The sequence below is a fragment of the Salvelinus sp. IW2-2015 genome, linkage group LG11 (assembly GCF_002910315.2).
Source record: "Salvelinus sp. IW2-2015 linkage group LG11, ASM291031v2, whole genome shotgun sequence".
NCBI lineage: Eukaryota > Metazoa > Chordata > Actinopteri > Salmoniformes > Salmonidae > Salvelinus > Salvelinus sp. IW2-2015.
Window position 1 is genome coordinate 29,475,611 of NC_036851.1, and position 16,826 is coordinate 29,492,436.

The 16,826-nt window shown below is 41.0% G+C and overlaps 1 protein-coding gene and 1 long non-coding RNA gene across 2 annotated transcripts in view; one reads left to right on the forward strand and one right to left on the reverse strand.

The window, feature by feature from the left end:
- LOC111970135 (SLIT-ROBO Rho GTPase-activating protein 3-like) overlaps positions 1 to 13,496 on the reverse strand; it is a 105,792-nt gene extending 92,296 nt beyond the window's left edge. Inside the window, 1 exon segment of the mRNA XM_023996659.2 lies at positions 12,910 to 13,496. Within this exon segment, the coding sequence (XP_023852427.1) occupies positions 12,910 to 12,976 (67 nt within the window). The 5' untranslated portion in view covers positions 12,977 to 13,496.
- Positions 13,497 to 14,152: 656 nt separating this feature from the next.
- On the forward strand, positions 14,153 to 15,785 carry LOC111970630 (uncharacterized). The gene is made up of 4 exons (XR_002878137.3): positions 14,153 to 14,424; positions 15,327 to 15,354; positions 15,466 to 15,617; positions 15,704 to 15,785. It is a non-coding gene; the product is annotated as an uncharacterized lncRNA (long non-coding RNA).
- The last annotated feature ends 1,041 nt before the right edge of the window (positions 15,786 to 16,826 follow it).

The window sequence follows — 16,826 nt, forward strand, 5'->3', positions numbered from 1 at the left end:
ACTAGCAACATGTTATGGTGGAGTTTTGCCAATCATAGTCATAATATTATGTGAAGATTGCTTGAGTAAAGTATTATTTGCTAGGTGATATCTGATTCCCTTTCAATTGCCAATTCTTTCTATCTCGATTTCTTCAAACAGTTACCTATCGAGTGGAACACCGTGAAATATCTAAAAGGAAGGAAATATGGAGGAAAATAAATAGGACCTTTAGACTATAAATGTCATCTCCACATCACAAATCCAGAAGTTCAGAGTCAGACAGACCACTTCACAGTGAGAGAAATCACGGCCAGCCTCTTTCGCCCTCTCATCTTTCCTAACCATTGATTTTCTCTCCTTCCTGAGCATCATCATCACAATGTCAGTATGCTACACAGGGCTGAAGCTCATGGAAGCAAAGACCCTGGCGCACCAGACACGTCCTTTCACAACACAACCCATCAATCACAGCCGTATCCAGGCACCAGCTGCCATGGAGGACTACGGAGAATGGGCCACATGGTGTCTCCATGGCAACGCAGGCGTGCACGTGTCTCTTGGGAGCAGCTGATTGGAGGAGAGCAGGGTGGGGGAATGCGGATAGGTGCGGGAGTGGGGTGAGAAGGCACGTGTAGGTTCACTTCTTGTGACATGACATGAATGTTATTCTCTCTTTCTGTTTCTGGGTGTGTAGCAGCTGAGGCGTTTGATGTATCAAATAATGTCAATATAAAAACGTCATCTTGTGTTATTCCTTTGTATTATTACTGCTCTGAAACACATCCCTTAGCCAAGCTAGTAAATACAATGGCTTTATATTTCCCTAGCATTAACCCTGAACATAATTTGGAGCAATACAGTACTGTCTACTGTCTAATGTTATGTACCAGTCAATTTCACCTTTATTTAACCAGGTAGGCCAGTTGAGAACAAGTTCTCATTTAAAACTGCGACCTGGCCAAGATAAAGCAAAGCAGTGCGACAAAAACAAAAACACAGAGTTACGCATGGGATAAACAAACAGACAGTCAATAACAATAGAAAAAATCTGTATACAGTGTGTGCAAATGAAGTAAGGAGGTAAGGCAATAAATAGGCCAATAGTGGCGAAGTAATTACAATTTAGCAATTTACACTTGATTGATATATGTGCAGATGAGGATGTGCAAGTAGAAATACTGGTGTGCAAAAGAGCAGAAAAACAAAAATGGGGATGAGGTAGGTAGTTGGTTGGATGGGCTGTTTACAGATGGGCTGTGTACAGCTGCAGCGATCGGTAAGCGCTTAATGTTAGTGAGGGAGATATAAGTCTCCAACTTCAGTGATTTTTGCAATTCGTTCCAGTCATTGGCAGCAGAAAACTGGAAGGAAAGGCGGCCAAAGGAAGAATTGGCTTTGGGGATGACCAGTGAAATATACCTGCTGGAGCGTGCTACGGGTGGGTGTTGCTATGGTGACCAGTGAGCGGAAATAAGGCCGAGCTTTACCTAGCAAAGACTTATAGACGACCTACCTGGAGCCAGTGGGTTTGGCAACGAATATGTAGCGAGGACCAGCCAACGAGAGCATAGTGGTGGGTAGTATATGGGGCTTTGGTGACAAAACGCATGGCACTGTGATAGACTGCATTCAATTTGCTGAGTAGAGTGTTGGAGGCTATTTTGTCAAGGATCGGTAGGATAGTCAGTTTTATGAGGGTATGTTTGGCAGCATGCGTGAATGAGGCTTTGTTGCGAAATAGGAAGCCGATTCTAGATTTAACTTTGGATTGGAGATGCTTAATGTGAGTCTGGAAGGAGAGTTTACAGTCTAKCCAGACACCTAGGTATTTGTAGTTGTCCACATATTCTAAGTCAGAACCGTCCAGAGTAGTGATGCTAGACGGGCGGGCAGGTGCGGGCAGCGATCGGTTGAAGAGCATGCATTTCGTTTTACTTGCATTTAAGAGCAGTTGGAGGCCATAGAATGAGTGTTGTATGGCGTTGAAGCTCGTTTAGAGGTTTGTTAACACAGTGTCCAAAGAAGGGCCAGAAGTATACAGAATGGTGTCGTCTGCGTAGAGGTGGATCAAAGAATCACCGCAGCAAGAATGACATCATTGATATATCCAGAGAAAAGAGAGACAGTACAGTGGTGATGAGAGACAAGACCAGGGCATTGTCATGTAATAATAACACCCTGCTGTGCTGTGAGTCCTGGGCCAGTGTGAAAAGCTGGGAATCATGAATACCTATAATTGGGAATTATAATTGAGGCCACTGGGACCAGACAGTATTGCCAGTTGAGACATAATAAGAGAGCAGAGCAGGACCCTGGAGACCCCATCCATAGACAGACTGGATTGTGTCTTAATGTCAGTGCTGGGAACTGTTCTGCTGTGGGGCTCACCTGTGGAGCACAATGGAGCAATTCACAAAACACAGTCTAACGTCTCCCCTTTGCTCCACAGTCATGAGCCTCAGACATTCCATGGGGCTACTTGTTAAAACAATCCTCTCTACACATGGATTCATCATCGAGCCATAGTGCAGTATAATGTATGTTGATGTTAAGTGAATGTATCAGCCAGGGGTGTCAAACTCATTTTTCCCGCAGACTGTATTCGGTCTTCACTGAGATCCGTAGAAACACACTTAAAATTGATGATATTTCCTGGTCGTCAAAATTAGCCATTAGTTCTCTAACCATCGCTTTTGCAATTTCCGATGCTCCCTGAGTATCTAGCCTTCGTTTTGATGACTGTTAGCAAGCTGGACACAGTGAAATGACAATAAAAGTAGGTCCATTATCATTTCTACAGAGTTTCGATTAGGTTTTAGTAATTTCAATGTCGATTATAATACTTGTTTTACTTAAACCACCCGCAGGCCGGATTGAATGGGCTCATAGGCCAAGAAGATGATTTAGCTCCACAGTGCTCTTGATCTAATACATCCATCTAGAGTAGACTGCTAGCAGGAACACCACCTACGTTTAGTCACTTGACAAATGTGCTCTTCTAGATCTTCAGTAATGTATAATGGGAGTCTTTGCTGCGATGCTACAGTACATCTCTTCTGTGCTGCTAATAGCTGTCTCAGCTAATTGGTGTTTTCATTCATTATCAATGTTTTATGGCACGTGCTTTATTGCTATATCATATTGTTAATCAGCCAGATCCAAGGATAATTAGGAGTTTATTATTTTTATTTTATTTTACTTTTTCTCTCTTCCTATTTTGTGAAGTGCAGTAGGTCTGCTAAGAGTTGGCAGTTTGCTGTTGCTAATGTTACTGGTTGTAGGACGTCAGTGTTATTTTAGCACTCCTCACCGCTGGCCATCTCAGAGACAGAGAGGTTAAATCATCTGAAAAGTAGAGTGGCCCCGCTGTGTCCTCCATGRAAATTCCTTGGCTAGGAACTAATGTGGCCTCAAGACCATGCAATCATTTCCCCTGCCTGGCCGTGCTCCCGGAGCACACACTTTATTTAGGATTTTTTTCCTTCCCTTTCTGTAATGGTTTTTGGGGCTTTTGTCTCACTTACAATTCTTTCGAGCACATAAAACTGACTGCACGCTGAGTTGTGTGAGATCATGTATTGAAATGGCAGTAAGTATTAAGGAAAATTCAATCTCATTCCAGTCGTATACTGACTGTAGGCCAATGTGTACTACATCAATACGGAGGCAAACATAACGCTTGAACCTGGGGACTAATCTGTTATTGTAACAGACAAATGAGAAAGTAATACCCTGCAGATCACACATTAAGCAGAAGCCTTTGCTTTTCAACAAAGGCCTGATTATTTATGTAATCCATGGAAAATGTCTACAAACTAGCAATTTGTTGTGAGCAGCTGCAGTCACTTCAGATTTGGCCAATTGGGACCAGGACAACTACAGTACAGCAAACACTGATTGCATTGGCTAAGTTGGCCAACACATTGACCTTTATGGTGAGGCAGGGCCTTATCATAGTTTACAGTGATCTAATGTAGACCAGTGCCTCACGATGGTGGTTTGGACCTTGGGGACCATAGACATCATATAAACCACATAGTTGGGACCCAGTGGTTGGTACTCACGGCCCAATTCCTTCACACTATGCTCAGTACGCTGTGGCCAGAAATCTTGTTTTGATTATTAAGTGGATCATGGCACAGAAAACTAATGACAACTGATCTAGAATAATTATTAATGCCAAATATTCATACTGTTGATTATGGTTGGTTATCAACAAAGGGAAATAAGAAGCTAGTCTTCTTGGACTTACCCGGATACATAATCAGTGGTGGAAAAAGTACCCAATTGTCATACTTGAGTAAAAGTAAAGAAACCTTAATAGAAAATTACTCAAGTAAAAACCAAAACAAACAAAAGACAACTATTGTAAAATATACTGTGTCCGTAAAATGTATATAGTACGTATAAGCTGGAAGTGTTTTTGTCCATTAGTTTACTCCAATTAGGGGAGGGGTGGTAGGGTTAGGGGAAAATAATAAAGGAAAATATAAAAAGTATATACAGTGCCAGTCAAAAGTTTGGACACACCTACCCATTCAAGGGTTTTTCTTTATTTTTACTATTTTCTACATTGTAGAAAAAGCAAAACATACAGACACTCCCAACTTCGCATATTTCAAATGGAATGTCATCATTGTTAAACCAAAGCTCATAGTCAATAAAATCAGCAAGCCTAAAACTAAGTTTGGGACGGCGTGATATGAAATAACAAAGCACATGCCTTGTTAAGCACATTCACCAGCAGCGCAGCCATGACAAATTTGGCTGCGCTGGAAACAATTATTCCATGTCAAAGACTTCAAATTATTCTATGCTTTATTGCAATACAATAAAGCTTTAAAGTATCTGTCCAATCTTTCCAGATTTCTATTAAATATGACCAATAATTAATTACAATAGGAGGGAAATAGTTTTCCTTCCAAAAAAATGGTAATTGGGTATGTTTAAAAGCAACTTTTCTGTGTTGGAATGGTGTGGGTGTACCTAGGGCTGTGGTGGTCAATACATTTTGTCAGACGGTTATTGTCATGCAAAAGACTGCCCGTCTCACGGTAAACAAACACATTTAGCATCTGCAGGCCTCCACGCATACAGCTGTACAAGCCACTGATGAGCGCCTTTCGAACATCTACTGTCACACCCTGATCAGTTTCACCTGTCCTCATTATTGTCTCCAGTGTATTTATCCCTGTGTTTCCTGTCTCTCTGCGCCAGTTCGTCTTGTACGTTAGTCAAGTCAACCAGTGTGTTTTTACCATACTCCTTTTGCTATTCTCTTTTTGATAGTCCTCCCGGTTTTGACCACTGCCTGACTCTGGACTTCTTTCCCGCCTGCCTGATCATCCTGCCTGGCCTGACCTTGATTCTGCCTGTCCTTCGGTATCTTTTGGACTCTGATGTCACGCCCTGACCTTTAGAGAGCCTTTTTATTTCTCTATTTGGTTAGGTCAGGGTGTGATTTGGGTGGGCATTCTATGTTCTATATTTCTTTGTTTTTGGCCGAGTGTGGTTCCCAATCAGAGGCAGCTGTCTATCGTTGTCTCTGATTGGGAATCCTACTTAGGCAGCCTGTTTTGCCACCTTAGTTTGTGGGATGTTGTTTTTGTACAGCTCTGTGTAGCCTACTGAACGTTACATTCGTTTTCCTTTTGTTGTTTTTGGGTGTTCATTTTTAATAAAAAATMAAATGTACGCCTACCACGCTGCACCTTGGTCCGATCATTTCGACGACAATCGTAACATCTGAACTGGGTTTGACCCTTTTGCCTGTCCACGACCATTCTCCTGTCTTCCCCTATTGAATTAATAAATACTGTAAGACTCCAACCATCTGCCTCCTGTGTCTGCATCTGGGTCTCGACCTTGTGTCATGATATCTTCAGTCTAATAAATCAATTGAATATACACCATCACAATAAATCCATTATTTATTTAGGCAGGTCTAAAGAAACATTATGATATGATGAAAATGTATTTCAGAAGAACAGAATATGAGTTGACCTACTGTATACTATCTGGCTATGTGCCATGCCATCGGCAGTAGGCTAGTTCATTTAGCACACAAGATATGTCTTGTGTCCTGTGCCATTATTTTATATTACATGTAGATTTAGAGTTGATACAAACCTTATAATGTCTTAGAAATCAAAACATATATGGGCTGCATGGTGCGACTACAGGCTACTGATGTTTTGAGAAAGTCGCAAAAAAAGCTTGTGCTCTGTTCGTTGCCTCAGCCTGCACATGCTGTTCTCTCATCAAGTGATGATATTTTCACCCATCAGACTATTCTCAATGTAATCTTGTCTTTACTTATATGTAACATTTGTTTTGATATAGACTGGCCTATTATCAAATGGGCAAGAATAAGGGCAAGTCAAAAAAGACATGTCATCCATAAGTACTGGAATAGTGGAGGCCACTTTTCCGCAGGTATGTTTTTCACTCATGTCAGGTAGTGACAGGTGATATTCCGCCAGTATTCTGTATGCCATGGGCTCTCCAACCTTATTCCTACAGCTACCCAGTGCTTAATTTGGGAAACCAAGTGAAATCTGTTTGGTACATCAATAGTAACATGTTTTCACAACAAAACACTGTTGACAGCCCCTCTGCCCGCTGGAGAAAAGAATGAAGGATAGAAAGGAGGAGATGGAAACTCACTGTGGTGAGATATTCTGTAGCTAAAGGCAATGTGTCAGCCTATTAATTATGAAAATACAAAAAATGCCCTATTTCTAGGCTATTCAAAATCAGATACAAATCCACTATCTGAATTTGTTGCATTTAGGCTAGACCAATTATTTACCAGGTCACGTGTGCTAGCAAGACAGAGGGCCTGGGTTCGAGCCTCTGTGTGTGCCAAATCAGGAGGAAGTGGTAGTTGATAGGAAAGCAGCGTGACATCCTTTACATGTATACCGGTCATTAATAATATTCATGAGAGTAGAACGCTGATTGGCCAACTCATCCTCTATGAGGAAATTGCAAGCATTTTTAGAACGGTCTGTTTGAGGTGTTTTTTTTTTAAGTGTGCTTTTCTTCAATTTATGCTTTGTCCACAAATACGAGTATAGGATGAGTCAACAACATTATTTGGGTATGAGTAAACAGAATAAATTAACTTTTAAAAGTTAGATTTTTACTAGACAGTTACTTTAAAAGTAATTTGCTAAGGCAAAACAGAAGAACACAGGGACAATCAGAAACATATATAAGCATAGTGGTGTTCTGTTCCAAGCTAAACTTACTAAAGTTCTTAATTCTTATTGTCAGACGTGCAAAATAGTATTTATTCTCTAACTATTCACATAATTTCACTGAAAGGCTGAAGACTAGATGTACCTGTGCAGTACAGTATGTACAGTACACATCTCTGACTGTATCTCAGTAATAGTAATGGTGTGATCACTAGGGTTGACTCTAAATATCCCAGGGATGTTAAGCAGACCTCTGGGTAACATTGAAATTACACCGACAGAGTGCTGTTGGGTATACCTGCTAAGTGAGATGTTCATTAAATCCCACTCAGATTTGATTGAATCTGCAGAACAGGTTGAGTTTGTTTGCTTTTGGTCTGGCTGAGGAGAACCTGCAGAGAACGGCTTCTCAAAAGCCCAGCAGTGGAAACCTGAACCCAAAGGTGTGAAAACTAACTTGACCAGACCACAGAGTGTTGCCTGCCTACAGCAACATGACTCTGTTTCCTCTGCAGAGTGTGTGTGTGTGTGTGTGTGTGTGTGTGTGTGTGTGTGTGTGTGTGTGTGTGTGTGTGTGTGTGTGTGTGTGTGTGTGTGTGTGTGTGTGTGTGTGTGTGTGTGTGTGTGTGTGTGTGTGTGTAAGGCTGCCAACAGGACAGGCAACCTACTGCCCCATAGCAAGGGCTGGGCGTAGGGGGGAGAGGGAAAAATAACAGCCCATGATAAGTAACAGACAAATCTAATAAAAATGGACCATTCACAAGACAACCATGCCACGGGAGCTGTGCCGTAAGGCCCGGCTACACAACTGAGTGGTTTAGAAGGAATTATGAAAGGGGAGAGAACAAGCGGTAGAAATGCAGCAGAAATTAGTTTTTTATCAAGCCAATCTAACAGAGTAGGAAGCAGAGAGAAGCTTCCATGTAAGCAGTAACGGATGAACAAGAAGGAGCTGAGATTATAGTATGTTGTGTCTCACCCGATGGTGGGCACAACACAAACACCTCAGATTATGTAAAATAGGCTCTAAACTACAACATATGCGAATATGAAAAAGTTTAGATAATTGACATTCACAAGGTTAAAAAAATGACAAGATTTATTTGAGAAAAAAAACGTTTTTCAAGACATTATCAAATAGTTTGACAAGTTTGTAAGCTGTTCAAATTAAATAAATCGCTACAGTTAATATTTTTCAGTGACAAAGACATGGATGTCTCATGGTAGGGTGGGGTATGCAAAATAGGTCAACTTTGAGCATCTCTCTCTTAAATGTTTTGGCAAAGTAACTTTCTGACCACTTTTACCATGGGCAAACATGTATGGAAAGTTTAGTTCAAATGAAAATGGATACAGTCCATTTTGAAATCATCCTCGTGAACTCAAATGACTATTAAAGTAATTCACTGATTCACTGACACCATTCTAGCAATGTTCTAGCAATACAAACCAAGCAACCTTGCAGGAGCCAGCTGTGCTTTGCCATGGCCTATCAGAAAGGCACCACTGATCATCAATCCTCTCTCTTTCTTGTATACATCATCCAACCCCAAAGTGCAATAACTCACCATATGACATGTGCCACTTCACAAACTGAATCTAATCATGGTAGCAAACAGTGGCTGGGCACTAGAGAAAGAGAAAGCTGCCATTGTTAACCAACTGATGTCAGAGCCCCCCTGTGTTGGTGGCTGGAGACCCTCCGTGTGTTTGAGCAGCTGAGAAAGAGTGATGAGGAGGATTTCTCCATAAATTAGCATCAGTCTCTCCCTTACCCTCTTGTCTTACACACAGCCAGGCTTTATGGAACAAGAGCAAGGCTTCCATCATTCTAATATTTCTACCACTGTTCTTTGTATTTAGTTACACTGTTTATACACACCAGGTATTTATTTATATACTGGATTCTTGACATATGAAGCTCACTCTAATATACTGTATCTAGTGCTGTATATTATTCTTAGTATATCGTGTTTAAATTCTTCCAGGGTACATATATATTTATTGCATTTTGATTACTGTTAGAGTGCTATATGAGTTGTTTAAAAAAAAATACTTGGGGATTCGAACAAGCAACCTTTTGGTGCTCTAACTGCTAGGCAACCTGCAGCCTCTCTCCCTTCATGGTTCATTTGGATGGCTTACATTATTTACAGCATTTCATGAAGCATGCTAAAATATTCCCTGTCTTCCCATTTCTACAGTAGTAGAATACAGTTCACATTGATCAAGATGGATTCTCTCTCTCTCCCTCTTCATTATTCTTAATGATCTAGCTCATTCTCTTATTTGCCTCCTTTGAATTTTACACCCCACGGCCACTACCCTGAAATGCATAGGAACACAGTGACAGCAGCACAGGGCTGGATTATCTAGGACGGCACTGGGTGAAACTGCATCATTGATATGATCATCATTGAAAACATGTCTCGCCCAGCCCAGTGATAAACATGGTGAATAACAGATTAACATGCTTGACAATAATAAGATACAAATCCCCAGCGTCAACCCCAACAGAATTCCCTAATAGTCTTTATCTCAGGCCTAAATCACAAATCCAATCTCTCAGTCGGTGATCCATTACTAAATTAGAGATAATCCCAGACTTTGAAATCAATGAAACAGAACTATGTACAGAAAGGTGCAGTGAGGCAGGTCCAGGCAACAGAAGGCCAGTTGATGCCAGCCGAAGTGTGTTCATCCACACTTTTATAGGGTGTGAACAGTGAGAGTAAACACATTCAGTCTAATTGATCACAGATCATATGAACAGCTACATTATTGTTACCAGGACTTTAATACTGTATGGCCCAGAGTAAGACATTCTGTCAAATAAACTAAACCTACTTTTCCCTAATTAGGGTCTAGTGCGGTAGGTAGCCTAGTGGTTAGAGCGTTGGGCAAGTAACAGAAAAGTCATTGGTTCAATAAACCAGAGCCGACAAGCTGAAAAATCTGCTGATGTGCCCTTGTGCAAGGCACTTAAACCTAATTTGCTCCAGGGGTGCTATGGCTGATCTTGTAAAACAACACATGCACCTACCTGGTGTATATGACAATAAAATATATATAGATTCTCTAACGCTGCGTTTAGACAGGCAGCCCAATTCTGATATTTTTTCACTAATTGGTCTTTTGACCAGTCAGATCAGCTCTGAAAAAGTGCTTACGTGAAAAGACCTGATGTGATTGGTCAAAAGAACCAAGAGGCAAAAACACAACAGGGCATAAAGATTCAAAGAAATTATCATAACATTTCACTATAAGCGGCATGAAAAACAACATCTGTATCTTTTTATTTCATAACACCTTAAGAGCCTATCATCCACATGACAAGACCCATCAGCCAGACCTAGATATGTCCCCTGTGAGTGTCAGCTGCCTGGACTCTGGGGAGACGTGTTAGATGCCATGATAGGGTAAAACATCTGTTCAGAGCAGAAGCCACATAAGCCTGAATATAGACCCCACAAGACCTGCCATGCTGTTCAGTCACAGCACAGATAGCAAAGACCCCCTTCCCCTCCACCTCTCTCTCTCTCWCACACACACACACACACACACACTAGCTTGATGCTCCGAGGGTGCTCTGTCACTTCATAAGCATCAGCCAGATTGCTGAAAAACACATACTGTAGGGGTATGTATGTGTATATTTAATTATAATGACATTCTGAGAGCTGGGATATTTGTTTGTGCCCTATTCTGAAGGTGACACATGCAATATAATGTAGATTACTTTATTAATCATTCATCTGTCTGTCTGTGTGTGCGTGCCACCCTGCATACCACTGCTTTCTCTGAAGCTAAGCAGGGTTGGTCCCTCAATGGGAGACCAAATGCTGCTGGAAGTGGTGTTGGAGGGCCAGTAAGAGGCACTTTTTCCTCTGGTCTAAAAATATTTGAATGCCCCAGGTCAGTGATTGGGGACATTACCCTGTGTAGGGTGCTGTCTTTCAGATGGGACATTAAATGGGTGTCCTGAATCTCTGTGGTCACTAAAGGTCCCATGGCAATTATCGTAGAGTAGGGATGTTAACCCCGGTGTCATTGCTATATTCCCAATTTGGCCCTCATACCATCATAGCTGTCATATCTGGCTCCCGAGTGGTGCAGCGGTGTAGGGTACTAAATCTCAGTGCTTGAGGCATCACTACAGACACCCTGGTTCGAATCCAGACTGTATCATAACCGGCCGTCATCATAAGGAGGAAACATTCAAACATTTGTGGTCTCTCCCACATGTCCAATGGCCTTATTAATGGGTCCTAATCAATAGGCCGATAGAAGATCATTGACATATCACCTGCAAAATAGCTACAAAGAATAGTGATGCTGATGATGAAGGTGACCAAACCAACCACCAATGCCAACCCAATCTGCCTGGTCTCATAGACTAGACGTAACATAGTAAACATACATTTTGAACACTCAAATTAGTAATGAAACAGGTAGGGAGCAGGTCTCGAACCCTCGACGTTATAGCCCGAAGTTCAGCGCGCTATCGACTGTGTCGCAAAAGCATGCTCATGCGGCAGAGTCGATTTCCGCGCTTATAAACCCAGGTTCGTTACACTACTCCCTCCTTTCAAAGAGTGCGTCCTCGCGCTAGCTTGCGACTCTACGTCTTATAGGAATGCGCTCACCGGCCAAGCACACGCATTGTCGGGGATGCAAGGTCCGATCACTTCTGACACCAATGTAATGAAACAGCAGGGAGCAGGTCTCGAACCCTCAACCTTCTAGCCCGAAGTCCAGCTCGCTATCGACTGTGCCGCAAAAGCATGCTCGAGCRGCAGTCGATATCCGCGCTTATAAACCCAGGATCGTTACAATATATTTCATGTTTGGTAGGGTTACATAAGACAGAAGGTTACTTAAGGCAAAAACTAAAGTAGGGTGGTTGGTTGGGGTAGATGGGTGGGCATATAACGTGAACGTCTAACAACCAAAAGGTTGCATGTTCAAATCTCATCACAGACAACTTTAGCATTTTAGCAACTTCTTACTACTTTTTAGCAACTTTGCAACTACTTAGCATGTTAACTAACCCTTCCCCTAATTATTTTATCTAACCCTTCCCTTAACTCTTTAACCTAACTCCTAACCTTAACACTAACCCATAGCCTAGCTAACGTTAGCCCTCTAGCTAACATTAGCATTAATCACCTAGTCAATGTTAGCAACAACAAATTGTAATTCATTACATATCAGACGTTTTGCAAATTCTTAACATATTGTACATTTTTCAAACTCTTAACATGTCATATGAATTGTAATTCGTAACATATCATACGAATTGTAATTCGTAACATTTCATACAAAATAGATTTGGAAATCCACAAATGAATACATACCATATGAAACGTAACATATCATACTACATGGAGAGATCGGATTTACATACAGAATAATATGAAATGCTCTGAGACTAGGTTGACCCAATGAGTAACCTAACTTATAGCAGGCATAAAAGATCCAACTAGTGATGGACTCTCAGTCTACTGCACTCAGAACTGATAAGGGGACAAAGCAGGCAAAGTCTCAAAAGCAAAACGTTATTTACTTATGATTCATTGAAATGTAGTATTGCAACTATTTGTTTCAAAATACAGTAGCCTATATGCGTCCCCACTTGTGTTCCATGTGTCATTTAGCTTGCACGGCTATTTATGCATACACAAGATCAAAACATTTCTTAATTTGCATATCCTTTATTACCCACCTTTGACTTGCGTTTCATATTCTCCTATGATCTCCTTGTCCTTCTTGACTCTAGTTTGAGATGACATTTTTCCTGAGGTATGAGGGTGAGACTCGGTGAGATGTTGAGGCTTGCGCGAGAGGTCCTCTTATGATTCTCGACTCTTGTTGCGTTTTTCTCCGTATTCTTTGTGTGTGTCCGATTTGCTCAATGTAACCAAAAAAATCCTAACTTTCCAAGTAACACTAGACAATAAATAAAGAAATGCAAAGCGACATTCTATAGTTAGCTCGCCTAATGCTCACCTGCATAGGGATTGTATGTCTCTCTCTTGCAGAGAAATGCTATGCTTCTGTGAGAGAAGAGGGAATCGTCCTTTCTTGAGATAGCATGCCATCCAAAGCAAAAACTGCAGCGGAGAAAAGTAAAATCATTCTACTCAAAGCAATAAAATAATGGACATAAAATGATGGGAGTGTAGGCAAGTCGTTCACTCATTCCGGTGGTTGGTGTTTTCTAGAGTGCCCAAAAATGAATTGTTGTGCGTGCGCAGTCGACACCGATCATTCTATGATTAGCTGTGCGCGCTTTGAAAATTTGCGCTGCTGGGAAAGATGAATTGAGTCGAACATCATACGAGTCTCCTCCCATTGTAGAACCCCCTCCCTGAAGCTCTCGCGCTCTATCTCTCAATCACACACACTCACACATTTTGCTGCATGAAATATGGTATCTTTTTCTTGAATTTGATATGATATCTTGCATATTCTTCAATATTGGCTAAATAGTGTCTTATTCTTTCATTCTGGAGTCTTATTCTGTCATAAATGGTTGTTAATTATCCTGTAATTATTTAAATGTAATTAATGGACATGATTAGGTGATAGGCGCTGCTATTAAAAGCCCCCAGTCAGTACATTTTTCAATGGTATCCTGCTTTAGTTTTTCACATTCATGTTTTTATTAGAAGGTGCATTGGTCCAAACATATTTATAATCATCTATTCAGAGAGAAACATAGCAAACACCCTTTTTAGTGATCATTGCCATGGCAACCCACCTCCAGCAGTACTAACACACATTAATATCAACAGCACTAAAGTTCCTCCTTTGTGGCAAGGGAGAGCCTTTGCTGTCTTTTGACTACCAGGTTCATGTGTGCAGACACCACACACTGTTATATCACACACACTTGATATGCAGGTCCTGTAGCGGGGTGGGAGGGCAGCAGTCATGTACTGGGGGTGGGATGTGAGGGGGAAAATGCCTGCCTGGGGGTATATAGGTCAGTGTGTGTAACAGTATAGCTTCCGTCCCTCGCCTCGAACCAGGGACCCTCTGCACACATCAACAACGGTCACCACGAACCACCGTTACCCATCGCTCCACAAAAACCTTAGGGTTCTTGGCAATGAAAAACAACTCCAAAAGGTTCTTCAAAGAACTTCTTAGGAGGTGGGGTTCATCGAGGAACCCCCATTGTTGTAGGAGTTCTTCAGGAAACTTTGCAAACGCTCATGCGACAACAGTTCAAAAGGTAGCTGTCACGTTAGTTAGCTATAGTTCAGAAGAATTAACGTACATATTAGAAAGCCGAGTTTGACCGTTGGCGTTGTATGAGCTACAGTACAATAACGTTAGCTAGCTAGCTAACATGAGCTAACGTTATGTCCTAACTAGGCATAACTAGGTTTGTATTATTTCCTGAACTATATTCTGTCCCATATATTGTATATCGTTTTGCATRAAGCCAACATGGTTTCACACTCATTAACGTAAATTTCCAATCTAGAGAAATTCTCACTTTTGAGAGAATGAACTAGCTAACGTTAGCTTCGTTGACGCTAGCTAACTAACTAAGGATGGTGACCTGTCCAGACGAGATGTTACAACAAACTGAATCAGCAATGGAGGGTTTCCTCTTTATTTAGCCTGCCAGAGCATGCAATACTATTATGAACTCCCAAGGGGGCATAACATTACATGTACAATACTATCCCATTTTGGAAACATTACATGTATGTCCCCTTGTGGAAGGAAATAGCTTTGATGGTAGCTATAGATGGGATTGAAATTCATAATGGTATTATTACAGTGACTAGACCTCTTTTGTATACATGCATGCCCATCAGAATCCAAACACAGTATTGCCACGCAGCAAAATGTTGTGTATAATCTTTCAAGTCAGCCTGATAAAATATTGAACAATTTGTGTGCAAAGATAGCTTGACATTTGATATTAGGCCTTTATGGCAGTACTTTTACTGTACGGCAGTACTGTATTGGCTAGTGCTTTCTCCAATAGGTTCTTCTATTTTGCATTCAATTGTATGTCAATGGCATTTATTTTTCTATATTTATATATATATTTAAATGCTTGTAAGACTATTCTTTGACACATTTTCTCTTCCTTTGAAATTCTTATATGACAAAACATAGACACAATGCAATTGGGATCAAGAAGTAGGTAAGGAGATGTTGTAGGACAGCTGCATTTGAAGTGTACATTTAACCTACATAGCAGTCAATACAAACTGACATCTATTAGCATACAAATATGTGCAAATTATCTTTTCAGATCTTCTCAGAAATTAATCAAGTCCATGGAATGGATATAGACAAAAAGATAATTCAAGGACTAGCAGAGGTAGAGAGGCGAGGCAGGGGTGAGGACATCATCCTGCTATTTCGACAGTCCCTGAAGGACAATACAGAAGAGGCACAACAGGGGTATTTGCTCTTATACCTTCCCTTTCTCTAATGTATCTTGTAATAAAATTAGCAAGTGTAGTAAGATCACTGCTTTACTTTACTAGGACTCGAGACCACAGCAGCGATCCTGCTCTTGCCCTACCTCTTCAATGAGTACCCGAGTGGCCTTTATGTCCATCACAAGGTATGCCTATTCATCAACATACGTGTGCATGCTTATATAAAACTACAGCTGAAAATGTATGTTCTTTGTTAATTGTATGTGCATTAATCTTTTCTTTTGTGACACTGATTTCACCGCTCCCCACTCCTTTATTGCACATCGGCGGAAATCCATTTCCCCATGAGAGTGAAATCACGCTGGCCTTTGATGGGGAGAACATCCACGCCCTAGAGGACGTCCCCATGGGACTTGGGGCTCTGCTTGGGCTGTATTCTTTATTTTCAGTTAAATTTCCCCAAAATGTCAGAAAAACACTTGTGTTCTTAAGTTACTGTGTTCTGGGGATAAGAGAAGTTACCAGGGCCGGTCATAAAGATTGAGTTTGAGTTTATTTTATTTTTGATGGCAAACTTTACTTTACTAGGACTCGAGACCTAGTATGGCAAACTTCCTAACATAACTAAGTGGTTGTTGGGAAAGTGGTTGTTGGACACACACACATACACACACACACACACACACACACACTAAAGCAAGAAAAGCCTACAATATTGTTAGTTTACCTATGATTCATTTTTAATGTACACTACCATTCAAAAGTTTGGGGCCACTTAGAAATGTCCTTGTTTTTGAAAGAAAAGCAATTTTTTTGTCCATTAAAATAACATCAAATTGATCAGAAATACAGTGTAGACATTTTTTATGTTGTAAATGACTATTGTAGCTGGACATTTTTAATGTTGTAAATGACTATTGTGGCTGGAAGAGGCAGATTTTTTATGGAATATCTACATTATTCACGGATTCCCCCGGTACTGATGCTCATTCTGTTCACCAGTTCCAGAGGTCAACGGCTTTCTAGGCTTCACTGAACGGGATTCATTATCATCAATCCAGAACTGTCTTGTCTGATTACACACACCTGATTCCCATTTCCCCTGATTAGTATGTTATATATGTGCCCTCTGCTCCCTCTGTCGGCTATTGTTCCCATGTCCGTTGGTGGTGTGAGTACCTATGCGTTGGTGCAGCTGTTATGCTGTGTGCTATATATATTGTGTATT